Genomic DNA, 16,455 nt, shown 5'->3' on the forward strand with positions numbered 1-16,455 from the left:
ATATTCTATTGCATATGGATTTTAGATAAGTTTAGACAGCATCTTAATTTGTGTCCTTATACTTTACTTGGCATAGTACTATCAAGTTTGCTATTTTATCACTGAAACGATAATTAAAACACCTGTGAATAATTCAACTTTATGACCTCATGCAAATATGAAAAAATGAGCTTAGAAAAATCAATCTGCCAATAAATGAGGACTATATAGTTAAATTTTTATATCCAATATATTGAGAATAAAGGGTCTTTACCATTATGTTTATAGCTTTATTAAATCAAGTGAGTGGCCAAAAAAATAGCTCAAGTGGTAAGGTACATACCTAATATATCTATAGTTATAGTTTTAATGAACTATTAGTGTATCATTTATATTTGTTTCTACTCCTTGTCCATCATAAAAGTAGTATTCTATCCACATATTCAAAACAGCCTAAGGGAGGGGATATGGTGCCTCCAGCAGGACAACCTATACCTGGAGCGTGAGTGCATCAGCAGCCTGATGGTGCCTTCAGGCTTCCTGATACCCCAGAATTGCTGCTGTGCCTATTGCCAGATTCCACCAACTTGGGACCAAGTTTACCAAGAAATTAAATTAATAAAGCCACTCTCACAAACCACCTCTGCTCATCTATACAAACTTATTTGTTGGCCTTATTTCAGGACCTTTAGATAAATCTCAAAAGAGATCAAAAACCACAATTAATCTCAGACTTGCACATGGGTGAACAGACTGGGGCAAATCAAAGGAGGGTGAGCAGGACTGGTGGCCTACCCAAGCATAGAACCCGCAGCAGCTTGCTTCCACAATCCAAAATCTCCACCATATCCCTAGCCAGACTCCACTGTCTCAGGACGGACCTCACCAAGATATAATCTGCTGAAAATTCTGGTTTGCAGGTTTTGTGATGGAAATCTCCAGGTTTTCTCAGATAGGGTGGGCTACCCCCCCACTTCCCAATATACATGAAAGTACTGAGAGTCAGCCCCATGTAGCAACCCCAGTGCCACCCTGTAAGCTCTACTGCCAACTTGCTTCAGAGATCCCTAAATAAATCTCAAAAGAGATCAAATGCCACAGAAAAGCTCGGACCCGTGCATGGCAGAACAGACATTTAAACTTGGGAAATGAACCAGCAGAGAAGGATATTAGGGTCTGTTACCAGCGCATCACATGGAGATCATTCCTAGGAGCAAGATGTTCTATGTATTGTCTGGGATCAAACCCAGACTTTATCTATGCAAAATATGCACATTAGCCCTCTGAATGTTATTGCTACTCCCTTAAAATGTATATCATAAAATCTTTCTTTTGATTTTTTGTTTTGTGTAATTTTTAATTGTTACTATTCTCATAAATTGTATGTTCATATTATACTATAAATTTTATTCTTTGAATTCCTTATGGTCAGATCATGTCATTAATAATTTTTTACATTCCACATGGTCAGAGAACACATTACTGATTTGTGCTATTAAAATATAATAATTCTATGCAGTAGATATTTAACATAAACTTGGCAAACACATTGACAATATGTAATATATTTATAATAGAAATATATATAAATAAAACATATTTCCACATAATATGATTAGAGCATATCTATGGGAAAACATGTTTCCTTCTCCAATATTAAAAAGTTGTCTAAGACTTAACACTTAATAATAAAATGTCTCTTTCTTAAAAAATGTCTAAGCTAAACATCTGGATCAAACAATATGCTAAAAATAGCTTAGAGTTCTGATACTATCATCCCAAAGAACATACCCACCTGGAACCTCAGAAAGAGTTCTAATTAAAAAGTGTCTTGAATATGCAATTCAGTTAAAAACAGGTTGTGTGGATTATAAATTCAAAAACTGGTAATTCTTTCAGAGGAGAGAATTCAGAAAAAACACAGAGGAGGCCATATGAAGATGGAAGAAGAAATCTTAATAAACAAAATAGCACTGCACTGTAGCACTGTCCTCCCATTGTTCATTGATTTGCCTGAGTGGGCACCAGTAATGCCTCCATTGTGAGACTTGTTGTTACTGTTTTTGGCATATCGAATACATCACAGATAGCTTGTCAGGCTTTGGTGTGTGGGTGGGATACTCTCAGTAGCTTGTCGGGCTCTCTGAGAGGGATGGAGGAGTCGAACCCAGGTCGGCCACGTGCAAGGCAAATGTCCTACCTGCTGTGCTATAGCTCCAGCCCACAAAAAAAGTATATAAGGTAAAGGTAAAGGCCCTCCCGTTGATCGTCGATTTTGCTCGAGCGGGCCCAGTAATGTCTCCATTGGAGACTTTGTTGTTACTGTGTCTGGCATATCGAATACTCTCAGTAGCTTGCCGGGCTCTCCGAGAGGGGCGGAGGAATCGAACTCGGGTCGGCCATGTTGGCCGCTTGTAAGGCAAACACCCTACCCGCTGTGCTATCGCTCCAGCCCTGTGCTATCGCTCCACATATATATACATATATATATATATATATATATAATACATATGTAAAATAAAAACTTCTTTACACTTATACTTTGTTTACATTTTATGGGTAATATAGTTTATAAAGGCTAAAATGGAAGTTTGGAAATTAAATAACTAGAATGATCAGTTGTAGCAGGATCCAAGAAAGGAGATATGTATTTCAAAATATGGTTATTCTGCATACTGTCAAATTACAAATGTTGAGAAATATTTTAAAAATGTCACCTTTTACTTTGCTTTAATTTTCATAGTTTTACATCTGCCTGTAACATAATCACATACATGCATATATGTACTACATTACATGCATGTATTATATTCTGTGTTCAAGTGTTTGCTTTGTAATCCTCTGTACGATGTAAAAGCTCTAAAATATTATGTTAACCATACATCGATTTTATTATCAGAAAAAAATCAAGAGTTATTTTTGGAAAGGGGTTAAAAATGACATTAAAAATAGGGGTTAATTAAAAAATGTCAATACAAATTACACTAAGAGGGTGGGGGGAAATAAAAATAAAGTGGTGTTTTCAGGATGCACTAGAATTCCTGGTGAAGCAAAAAAAAAAAAAAGTGTTATTTCCAAGGCTGTTTAGATGGACTGTGTTCTTGCAGGTTTCTTTCCTTTAGAATCACCAAGAGAATGAATTTCTGTTGCTCTGAGTCACTACACTTGTGGCACTTTATTTCAAGAGTCTTTTAGGGATCTTAGACTCTAAAGAGAAGGGTTATAACAATTTTGAAATAAAAATACAAATTAAATAGAATATCCAGCTGAAAGAGTTACTTATTTCTTAGAAATAATAAATTAATAAAGAATAATTGTAAAAGTGAGAAGTTGTATTGGATGTATTTGAAAACATCTCTGGCTTTTTTGACACAGGGCATAAAGTGATTCCAATCGTAATCCTATTCATCTGCAGGCAGGCATGGCAATCCATTTTCAGAATCTCTGAAGGATTCCATCACATTATGAAATATCTCATCATCTCCTATTGACTGGATTTAATGAAGCCAGATGATAGAATAAAATATGTAGAGATATTCATAGCTACAAAAGTTAAGCTTTAATGGGACATTTTTCTTAAAGTTTATTTGGATTTTAACCATACCAATGATTACTGACCTTTTTCCTTATTAATATCCTTTTTCTTCCATTAAAACCCCATCTAGAATCTAGATGTTACCTTTAAAATTACATATGTACCTATATTCATTTATCCTAGCACAGTGGTAGGGCATTTGTCTTGCATGTGGCCGGCCTGGCCAACCAGAGTTCAATTCCTCAGCCCCTCTCGGAGAGCCCGGCAAGCTACTGGATACCGAGAGTATCTTGCCCGCATGGCAAAGCCTGGCAAACTCCTCGTGGTGTATCTGATATGCAAAACATAGTAGCAACAAGTCTCACAATGTAGACATTACTGGGCCCGCTCAAACAAAATGATTAATAACGGGAGGACAGTGATTTATTCAATAATACAAAGCATAGACATAGATAAGGTAATTTATTATCAAAATATTTGTATAAGGTATGTCTTAGAGAAGGGAGAAAAAAAGTGGTGCTCAGTGAATCTATTAGCAATTGTTGGTCAACTTGGTCAGCATTTAAATGTCATACCACTAGCATGTTGGGTTATTCAGGCCCTGAAGTGCTTGATATTACCTGCTGGTGCTTAGGGTCCCCCAAGTCTACAACCAGTGATGCTCAGGGGACCATATACTGTTGGGCATCAAACCAGTATTAGCTGCAAAAAAATTATGCATCATAGCTGCTGTTCAATTATCTGTTTCCTTAACCTTATCCTTTTCTTGTGAAAATTTAAAATTGTAGTATTTAAGGGAAAGTAATCTAAAACATCAAGGACTCAGCATCAATTTGAGAAAATAATTGGTGACATATAGATATTTACAACTTCATGCTCTATAAGTGCAATACAGCAACTTTTGCACCTACTCAAATTTTGTACCTATTCAAGTGACAGATAAACACATACCAAAGTTGAGTGTATATTTTTATATATATAGACTATATACTATATACTGTGTGTATATATATAGAGAGAGAGAAAGAGAGAGAGAGAGAAGGTTCTTAGAATGTCTAAGGTTTATTTAACTAAATGAAAAAAAAAGGAAAAATATGTTTTCTTTACATACCATTCACTTTTTTGAAAGCCTATTATACATTGAAAGCCAAGAGATATCTTAAATATTAAAAATTCCTAGAAACCAGATGTTAACAAAGAAGGAAAAAATTTAAGACATTTATCTTCATATGTGAATAAATGATGGCTGTTCTTAAATAACAATCTCTTTTCCTGTTAAAATTTTCCCCATTACCAATGTAGACATAACCATCAAAAAATTCAAGTCTGACTCGATATTATCTTTACACATATATTTTTCTCCTTTACCCTTTCTTTTAATTAATGTATTTGATTAATTTTTGTTTGTTTGTTTGTTTTGTGGCAGTATTTCTTTTGACTTTGAAGATTCTTTTTTTTTTTTATTTCGAATACCCATCCCTCCACCAGCGCCCATTAAACCCTGCAGGTAAAAAATCTCCTAAGCTGAATCCATAAAATGTTGTTGGCATTGATTTTCAATTTTTTTGGGGGGGTTAGTTTAGTTTTGTTTTGTTTTCATATGTTTGTGTTTTGGGCCACACAAGTTAGTGCCCAGATACCACTCCTGCTCTGTACTCAGAGATCACTCCTGGATGGGTTCTTTGTACCTTATACAGTGCTGGGAATCTAACACAGGTTGGCCATAGGCAATGGTGGTACCAAACATCCTTGGATACAAAATGATCTTATTTTAGTTTATAGCTCAATTTTGAAAAAGTTTTCTTTTCTTAAATTATGATTTTTTATTCAAAGAAAGCAGGGTTTATATAATTTCAATCCAATAAACACTTAATGTGTACTAATTGATAATTTTTGTTTGTAATAAGTAATTATTTGATTTAGGTAATTTTAAAAACCATTTATTTTTAAATTTTTTTATTGAATCACCGTGAACTACAGTTATGAAACTTTCATATTTGAGTTTCAGTCATACAATTATCGAATGCCCATCCCTCCACCAATGTACATCTTCCACCACCAATGTCCCCAGTAACTCTCCTTTCCCCCAAGTCCCACGTGCCCCCAACTACGGCAGACAATTTCACTCTTACTCTTTCTCTACTTATGCTTCCAACCATGGAAGAACAATCTTTTAAAAAATACGTTATAAAATGTATGTGACTATATTTATATAAATAAACTTATAGAGAAAAAAATAAGAAAAAGGAGAAAGGGAGCTTGATGACATAATTATTTTCTGGATTAAAAATAAATCATAATCATCGGATTTATCCAATAGGAGAATCATGACTTCTTCATGGTTTAATAGTTCAAATTAATTATATCAAAATTAAAAAGAAAAGAAAAACTCATGAAGAAATGTTATCAAATATATATGTTATTGACAAGATAAAAAAATATTTATTTTTCATTTTTACACTAGTCCAAATATTATTATTATTATTATTACTTCACATGTGCAGTGTTGTTACATCATGCTCAGTACTTGATATCAAGATTGTTGTTACTCCATTGTTACTCCACAATCCCTTTCCCACTTAAAGTTAATATATTTATAAAGTTCTAATATTTCAAAGGTTCTAATGAGCTCTTTAATTCTCCTGGACCAAGAATGGAATCTTAAGCCTCACATATTCAAGTTCAGCAGCAAATCCTCACATATTCAAGTTCAGCTTTGCTGCTGAACTACATCCCAGATATTTGAAAAGTTATAAAGAAAACATTTACTGACCATTTATGATCAAACTATATTGAAGATTATACCAAATAGTATATTATAAAATGGCTATAAAATAAAATTAACGGAACTAGCTACCTTTTCATATCTATTTCTTTTAACTTAGTAGAAAGATATATAAGGAAGAAATTTAATACTAATATTTAATACTAGGCTGAGAAGAACAGAATTAAAAGGGAAAATAAACAAAATATATGAAATAATATTAAAATGCATATTAAAAGCAGGACTCATTAAATAATTTCTTAAAACTCCTAATTCTAAGCATCATAATTTCTCTCTGTTATGCATAAACAAAAGCTTAATTTTCTTGTCTTCAGGGCTCAAAACTTGGGTTAAATCTATACATTTATTTATTCTCTGACTTATATAAAGTCTACCTAAAAATATAAATCTTACCTCATTTTGGAGATCTCGGATCATTTTGTTCTTCCTTTCCAATTCAGACTTTAAAAAAACGATCTAAAAATGAATAGAACATTATATATACATATTTCAGTTTTGTTTCTCTGTTTCATGATTTTTTATTATTATTGAGGTATAATAAAAAGATTGTTTTATTAAATAATACTGAGAACAAAATACTAATATTTTCAGTAATAAAACATCTTCCTCTATGTCATACATAATTCAATGATTATACATCTCAAGATATGACTCCATATTTCCATATTCCTATGACTCCATATTTCTGAGCCATATATATAACTCTGCAAGCAGCCAGCCCGGCCGAGCTGGGTTCAATTCCTGCACCCTTCTCGGAGAGCCTGGCAAGCTGACAAGAGCTTCTTGCCCGCATGGCAAAGCCTGGCATGATGTATTTGATATGCGAAACACAGTAACAAGTCTCAAAATGGAGACGTTACTGGCCCCGCTTGAGCAAATCAATAAACAATGGGAGGACAGTGACAGTGACAGTGACAGATAACTCTGTATCTTCATGTCTAAAATCATATATACCTACAATTCATTCACTGGAAAAACATTTTTACTAAACTATTTTTAATTATAAAAGCAAAGCATATATAGTATAGCTGTGATGCTTTCAATTCTAAAACTTATTTTTAATATACTTTTTATTGAGTAATAATTTTAGCATGGAATGGTTTACAAATTTCATAACTGATATTACTTTATAAATATATCTTTAAAAGTTAATGTGTCTTCTACTTATAGTAAACCCAGTTTAGGATAAACATGTTATATCTGAAGCTCTTGCAAATAATAATTATGTATGAAACATTTAGGGCTGGAGCGATGGCACAGCGGGTAGGGCGTTCGCCTTACAAGCGGCCAACATGGCCGACCCGAGTTCGATTCCTCCGCCCCTCTCGGAGAGCCCGGCAAGCTACTGAGAGTATTCGATATGCCAAACACAGTAACAACAAAGTCTCCAATGGAGACGTTACTGGGCCCGCTCGAGCAAATCGACGATCAACGGGAGGGCCTTTACCTTTTACCTTTTTATGAAACATTTAGTCTTAAAGGACCCCTTGGAACTGTTCAAAATACATCGGTAACACAGAGTACCACTGGAGATAGTTTGCATCCATGTACATTAAGATCAGAAGTAATGATAATTTTCACCATGTATATTATTTATGGTTTAATAGCCCTAATTAATTGTGTTTTAAAATGAAATAAGGTTAAACTTGAAATAGAAACTTTACAAAATATAGGTTTTCTTACAATCTAGAGAAATGGAAAAAAATAATAGAGTAAATTATAGAGACTTTATAATATTTGAATGGCCATACTGAATTTTTCCTATGGTCTAAAACACTGATTTTAAAACAAATTATGTAAAAAAACAAGAACTTATACGTAAAATTATCTATGAATCCAATGCTAAAAATCAACACATGAAAGCCTTTAACCTATTTTTTTCCAAAGTTCAAAAAAAAGTTTAATTTTTTCAAATTTTTCAAAATTTCCTCTTAGAAAAAAGAAAATTTTATACATGATATTCCACCCCTTACATTTTTTCTTATTTTTATCTTGACTAATGTAACCAATCACTACATCAATATAATACTTATTAATATTATGCAAGTGTTTGTACATATTTCTTATTGTGTATTAAGTATTTATGCCCCCATTGTATTTTCCGTTTATTTAGTTTTCTTGGAGTGTGATTACAAAAATTAGTAATGAAAACAATTGCTATCAACCATACTATGCATACCTGAAAACCCAAGGAAACTGAGGAAGTACATATGAAACTACACATAAAAATAACATGATTACTAGAAGGCTTGATTTGGATATATATAAACATTCATATTAGTTTGAAATTTGCACTCATTTATTGAATAAAAAAAATGTATGGTCTACTTTCAACATGCATCTCCCCTCCTGGGAGGATCCTCCAAACACCCTTTATTTGGTGTTCCCTTCTCTATCTGAGCTGCCCTTTCCTCTAGAATGCCCGACTGGCCACTAAGCTATGGAGTAATCCTCCTGGTGCTGATCTCAGCTATTCTTGGGTATTAATCTCATATTTTGTTACTTTATATCCCCCAGATGAATGCAATCTTTCTATGTCTATCCCTCTCTTTCTGACTCATTTCGTTTAGCATGATACTTTCCATGTTGTACCACTTGTATGTAAATTTCATGACTTCATCTTTTCTAACAGCTACATAGTACTCCATTGTGTAGATGTACCAAAGTTTCTTTAACCAGTCATCTGTTCTTGGGCATTCAGGTTTCTTCCAGTTTCTGGCTATTGTAAAGAGTGCTGCAATGAACAAACAAGTGCAGATGTCACTTCGACTATACATTTTTGCCTCTCTGGGATATATTCCCAGGAGTGGTATTGCTGGGTCAAATGGGAGCTCAATTTCTAATTTTTTGAAAATCGTCCATACTGTTTTCCAGAAGGGCTGAACCAGTCGACATTCCCACCAACAGTGAAGGAGTGCCCCTTTCTCGCCACATCCGCGCCAGCATCAGTTGCTTTTGCTCTTTTGAACGTGGGCCAGTCTCATGGACTGAACATGATTGCCACTCAATGCCTCTTTTGCAAACTACAACACCCAAAAGGAGAGAGAGAACACAGGGGATTGTCCTGACAGAGAGGCAGGGGGGGATGGGGGGATGCGGTTGGGGGGGATACTATCCATGGTGGTGGAAAATGGGCACTGGTGGAGGGATGGGTATCTGATCATTGTATAATCAAACCCAAGCACAAAAAATTGTAAATCTACAACTGTACCTCATGGTGTTTCACTAATAAAAAAAGAAAAATAAAAAAGAAAAAAAAAGAAAAAAATGTATGAGACTAATATCCCAGTCCATGAAAAGCAGGGGCCAGAAGACCTGATCAACGGTTGGAAACTTGCCACAAGTGTTCTATGAGCAAAGGGCAGTTAGGATAGAGAAGGGACCAATATGACAATAATAGTTAGAAATGATCACATGGAACAAGAACCGAGTGTTGAAAGTAGGTAAAGGTATACACATAACCTTTCAGTATCTGTATTGCAAGCCATAATGCCCTAAAGAAAAGAGAATGGGAGCCAGACAAAGAGAAAGACAGAAAGAGAGAGAGGGGGGAGAGAGAGAGATACAAAGAGAGAGGGAGAAAGGGAGAAAGTGAAAGAGACAGCAGAGAGAGAGAGAAAGAGAGAGAGAGAGAAATGCCTGTCATAGAGGCAGGAAGTCAGTGGTGGGGGTGAGGGATGGAAGGGAAATTTGGAACATTGGTGGTGGGAAATGCATACTGATGAAGGAATGGGTGTTGAAACATATGACTGAAACTCAATCATCAACAACTTTGCAACTATATATCTCACTGTGATTCAATTAAATAAATAAAATTTATGATGATACATGACACACAAAACCTGTTTCATTTATTGCCTCTTTAGCAACAAAGTTCAGAGTGTTTTATAAAACAAACTCTCACTGATCATTATGACATTAATAAACAAACAGTCATGAAAAGTAAGAATTTGCACTCCAATAAACTACTCTTAGTAACTTTCCATCTAAGTAATTTACTATTAAAAATTACGTTACAGATTTTTCTTTACATCATCAACAATGTAAAACATTTTGCCTGTTAATATCCTATTTTTAAATTAATACCAAAATCTTCCTGTATCCATACACTTTTGTTTAATTTAGCATATGGTATTCATACGCTCCAGCCCTCATAGTTAACAAATATATTTTTATTTTTTTCCTTTATTTATTTTTTATAGACATAAATTTTTGTGCTTGAGTTTCAGTTATACAATGATCAAGTACCTATTCCTCCACCAGTGCACATCCTCCCCCACCACGGGTCCCAGCATCCCTCCCACCCCCCATCCCCCCCCCCGTCCCACCCTGCCGCTGTGGCAGGGCATTCCCCCTTGTTCTCTCTCTCTTCTTTTGGGTACTGTGTTTTGCAAGAGAGGCATTGAGTGGCAATCATGTTTGGTCTATAGACTACTTTTAGCATGTCTCTCCCACCCTGGGAGGGTCTTCACAACACCCTTTATTTGGTGCTCTCTTCTCTATCTGAGCTTCCTTTTCACCTAGCACATGTGGCTGGCCTTAAAGTCATGGAGCAAAATTCCTGGTACTAATCTCAGCCATTCCTGGGTGTTAGTCTCCTGTTTTGTTGCTTTATGTTCCCCAGATGAATGCAATCTTTCTGTGTCTATCCCGCTCTTTCTGACTCATTTCGCTTAACATGATACTTTCCATGTAGTACCACTTGTATGTAAATTTCATAACTTCATCTTTTCTAACAGCTACATAGTACTCCATTGTGTAAATGTACCAAAGTTTCTTTAACCAGTCATCTGTTCTTGGGCACTCAGGTTTTTTCCAGATTCTGGCTATTGTAAAGAGTGCTGCAGTGAACAAACAATTGCAGATGTCACTTCGACTATACCTTTTTGCCTCTCTGGGATATATTCCCAGGAGTGCTATAGCTGGGTCAAATGGGAGATCAAATTCTAATTTTTTGAGAATCGTCCATACTGTTTTCCAAAAGGGTTGGACCAGCCGGCATTCCCACCAGCAGTGAAGGAGGGTCACTTTCTCGCCACATCCGTGCCAGCACCTGTTGCTTTTGTTCTTGTGGATGTGGGCCAGTCTCTGTGGTATGAAATGATATCTCACTGTTGTTTTGATCTGCATCTCCCTGATGATTAATGATGTAGAGCATTTTCTCATGTGCCTTTTTGCCATTCGGATTTCTTCTTTGCGAAAGTTTCTGTTCATTTCCTGGCCCATTTTTTGATGGGGTTGGGTGATTTCTTCTTGTGTAGTTTAACCAGTACCTTGTATATCCTTGATATCAACCCCTTGTCAGGTGTGTATTTGATGAATATTCTTTCCCATTCTGTAGGCTGTCTTTGTATTTTGGTCACTGTTTCTTTTGAGGTGCAGAAGCTTCTTAGTTTAAGATAGTCCCATTTGTCTATCTCTGTTTTCACTTGCTTGGCCAGTGGCATGGCATCTTTGAAGATACCATTAACTTCAATATCATACAGAGTTTTGCCAACTTTGTCTTCAATAAACATTATGGATTCCGGTCTGATGTTGTGGTCATAAATCCATTTCGATCTTACTTTTGTGCATGGTGTTAGGCAGAGATCTAAGCCCACTTTTTTGCATGTAGCCATCCAGTTTTGCCAGCACAATTTATTAAAGAGGCTTTCCCTACTCCATTTTACTTTTCTTGCCCCCTTATCAAAGATTAGATGATTATATGTTTGGGAGGAGATGTCAGTATATTCAACTCTGTTCCATTAGTCTGCAGCTCTGCCTTTGTTCCAGTACCATGCTGTTTTGATTATTACTGCTTTGTAGTAGAGCTTGAAGTTAGGTAGGTTGATTCCTACCATTTTCTTTTTCACAAGAATTGCTTTAGCTATTCGTGGGGGCTTATTGTTCCATATAAATTTCAGGAGTGTTTGCTCCATTTCTTTGAAGAATGTCATGGGTATATTTTTAAGAGTATAATAAAAATAAAGTCCATAGAAGTAGTGCAGCGGGTAAGGTGCGTGCTTTGCACACATTGACGGTGGCTGGATTCCCGGCATAACATATAGTCATCTTAGCACTACCAGAATGCTACTTAACCACAGAATCAGTAGTAAGGCATGAGTATCCCAGGTGTAGTTCAAAAACAAAACAAACAAAAAGAATATAATGAAAATAGAATAGTCAGTAATATAGTTAAGTGTTGAACATGACAAATGAGAATATAAAATGTTCAAGACTAGTATATATCCAGTAAATTTCAGTAAATTTCAAAAACAGCATTTTGAGAAAATAGTTAAAGAATTCCAGGAAAATTAGAAAATTCGAACAAGTAGTTATGAAAAATTTCTTATAGACAAAAAATGAAATTCATTTACATTGATTAAAGAATGGAAGAAAAAAGCAATTATTTATTCATAATGAGACTCAAAGCTTGAAATAATTTCTGACTTTAGAATAATTATAACTCACTTAAGTAAGTTTAAGCAATAAAAATTAACAAGAGTAGTGAAATGCATCCAACGAGTGTTAATATCTTTAATTACTCTAGATACACCTGATATCTCATTCTTTCTTACTGTCCATTAAAGTTTTCATGATGTTTGAAAGATTTGACTCTCTAATTTGTTTAGGAAAAAACAAATGTTCATGTACTCCTATGGAGAATTTTCATAGAGAATTTGATCAGAACTGCTTTATTTAATATTTTATGACTCTTTTATATTATTTCAATATAATATGCAGTATGGCTTTTAATTTCCATTATATTTTATTTAGTTTTCTAACTGATGTGATTATTGCTTCCATCATTGGTTTAAAGCATGTGTTCTGGTGTTTCTATTTATTTATTTATTTATCTAGGTATGACATGGGAGGTGAAGCCATAGCAGCTTTATACACTAGAGTTCCTGGTGATGCTCAAGGAACCAGATATGGTACTGATAATTGAACACATAGTCAGGAGTACACATAGGAGAACACATACTCACGGCTAGGACGAAGGCGTGGTTACTGGGGCCTGCTCGAGAATATCGATGAACAACAGCATGATAGTGATACAGTTACAGTCAGGAGTAAGAGTTTGACTAATTGTAGTGTAAACACCTTACCTTTTTTCACCCTTCTTATTTTTATTTTAAAGACATTGTAATGAGATTTGTAACCAAGCGTATCACATAATATATTTTATCTTACATGTAAATTACATGAAATGTTTTTCAAAGAATTATTTTGCATATAGTATTTCTCTTATATCTGTGCCTTAAACTCTATTTGTCAGTTATTTTAATTGGTATTAATCATTTACTTATTTTGTAGTAATTTAGAAATAATTTTCCTCTATACTAGATAATTAGGTGGTCATTCTCTTTACTACTGCTATTTTAGCATTTCTATTTCAGAATGGCTGTTTATCTTTCTTTTTAATTAGCTTCACCATCACGGTCCTCACGTTATTCATCAATTTGCTCGAGCGGGCCCAGTAACGTTTCCATCGTGAGACTTGTTGTTACTATGTTTGGCATATTGAATATGTCCCAGGTAGCTTGCCAGGCTTTGGCATTTGGGCGACATACTCTCTAGCTTGCTGGGCTCTCCAAGAGGGGCAAAGGAATCGAACCCAGCTCGACTGGGCTGGCTGCGTGCAAGGCAAGCGCCCTACTGCTACCACTCCACTTCAGCGGTAGGGCATTTGCCTAATTAGCTTCTTGTCTTATTTTCTCTATAGGTTATTAGCTGTACTGGGTGGCAATTCTATAAAATAAAAAGGCCAAAGAGAGATGGTGATGTCATCTGTCATTGTGAAAAATGGGAGATCAGGTCAGTGAACATTTGAAACAAAATTCTTGTGAGAGACACAAGGTGATGTTCAAACTATTGTTAAAAATATGGCTTGTAGAGTCTAGGGATTTGGCTCGAAGATGCGTAGCACATTTTTACAATGTATGGGATGGGCCAAAGAGATAGCACAGTGAAAATGTTTGCCTTGAAAGCAGCTGACTGAGGTTCAATCTCTGGAAACACTATATTTCCTAGGAGTGATCTCTGAGCACAAATCTAGGAGTAAGCTCAGAGCACCACTGGGTGTGGCTTAAAACACAAACCAAAAAAGAAAAGAAAAGAAAGTAAAAGAAAAGAATGGCAAAGAAAAGAAAAAGGAAAGGAAAGGAAAGAAAAGAAAAAAGAAAGGAAAAGAAAAGAAAAGAAAAGAAAAGAAAAGAAAAGAAAAGAAAAGAAAAGAAGAAAAGGATCCTGAGTTCTATGTCTGGCATTGTGCAATCTTTCCAGTGTAATGCTGAAGGCAAGAGCATGCCAGGATTCCGTAGTGAGCATTGATCAGTCGTGCATGCACTGCTGGACTGTGTATTAAATACAGCAATTATATTTTTAAAAGTTAGTCATTATTCTTCCTTCCCTTTTGGAAGACATAAAGAAATTTTCAGAATTCATATACAGTAGTAACAATAAATATTCAACTTTAAGCAAATGGGAGAGTTCTACATGCAAGGGTGGAAAATAAGTAATTCAGAAAGGATATCCAATATCTGTGGATGGGTGGTCTATGTTGGGAACTATTTTAGAAATTTCTTATTATGTTGTCAGATTATTAGGTAAAAGAAAAGGGGTATCTGTGTGTGTGTGTGTGTGTGTGTGTGTGTGTGTAAGAGACAGAGGCAGACAGCAATCTTTTTCCAAGTTCTGATGGTCATTTTCCTGGAGCATAAAGAAATGTCTACAGTGTTCTTATAGGTAATGGAAAGTTTTATCAGCCTCTTTTCCCTGAAAGTGACAAATGGATGATTCTCACAAACTGCTAACAAACCTAATAGAGAAACAAGCACTTGACATTAAGGCTGTCAGATAGATCTGTACTCTCTTCTATCCTTCATTTGCTATTCTCTCATCTCCTTAGATCTATCCTCACAGAATATACCAACAAAACAAAGTGGTAAGTTATTACTTCTAATTTATATGACACCCAGGAATAGCTTAGTAGGATTCCTCAAGAAATTTGTCAGATAGAAATTTTGATCTCTATTATTATATGATGCCATTTTCTAATTTTGTCATGAGATAGGCAAATACCTGGGTATATTTATTATCCTCAAGAGCGAACACAAGTATTTCTTTTGGTATTATTTAATATCAACTATTTATATCAATATTTACATTTCTAATGATATGTTTGCCTATTATTTTATACTTATTTTATAGAAAATCCTTATTTCTCTATATAAAAGTACATATTCTTGCTCGTTTTTTCCAGACAAACATAATACCTACACAAATCAGATATATTTTTCATATAAACATACCATAAATATGTAAGTATAATTGTTTGATTACTAAAATAGAAAATTGTAACAGAAAATAAAGGAAAACCGTTCAAGGTAATAAAATTTAAGTACTTTTCATTTTAATCTATTTTTTATTTTAAAATTTTATTTTATTTTTGTTTTTCACAGAAATTTGTTACATTTAATATTCCAACACCAATCTTACAACTATTACACCTATCTATCACCATATTTCGAATTTTTCCACTTTGCTCCCCAAGCCCTGCCCCCATAGTAGGACCTAAATCATTTCTATTGTATGCTTGTTATGATATATAATAATCTAAAAATGATCCAAAAATGTTTTCTTAAAGGAAAGTGTGTGAAGATTGTTGCATTTCACCCCGGAGCTATAAAGCCCTTGAATGAGACTACTTGAATGAGATTTCACACAAACACATTCACTCTAGGAATTCAAGACACTCTTTAAAAGCTTATCTCAATTATATACTAAATACTAATAGTGGAAAAAAATGTGTCTAACATTGATTGCTGATGGAAAAAATAACTGATACTATTAATGAATATGTTTGTAATTTTCAGGTACTAGTTAGTCTTAAAAATTCAAAGTTGGCTTTTAAGAGCTGATATTGGCAATTCATATGATGGTATCATAAACTACCTCACGAAATTTTTTTGAACAGAAATACTGAGAGGAGAAATAAATCATTACAAACCACAAAAAAGCTATATCATTTCAATCCTTTTTTGTTATTCTTTTTCACATTTCTGTTTCTTATAATATTAATAGATTAAAAGGTATTGATAATTTCAATTAACAGTAATGATAATGATGCTATAGCACTGTCATCCCATTGTTCATCGATTTGCTCAAGAGGGCA

General features: G+C 34.6%; 1 protein-coding gene across 1 annotated transcript in view; it reads right to left on the reverse strand.

The window, feature by feature from the left end:
- LUZP2 (leucine zipper protein 2) overlaps positions 1 to 16,455 on the reverse strand; it is a 398,937-nt gene that overhangs the window by 173,787 nt on the left and 208,695 nt on the right. Inside the window, exon 5 of the mRNA XM_056106656.1 lies at positions 6,693 to 6,755. Within this exon, the coding sequence (XP_055962631.1) occupies positions 6,693 to 6,755 (63 nt within the window). The remainder of the gene's footprint in view (positions 1 to 6,692; positions 6,756 to 16,455) is intronic.

Source organism: Sorex fumeus, unplaced genomic scaffold (assembly GCF_029834395.1).
Source record: "Sorex fumeus unplaced genomic scaffold, SorFum_2.1 ptg000007l, whole genome shotgun sequence".
NCBI classification, from domain to species: domain Eukaryota; kingdom Metazoa; phylum Chordata; class Mammalia; order Eulipotyphla; family Soricidae; genus Sorex; species Sorex fumeus.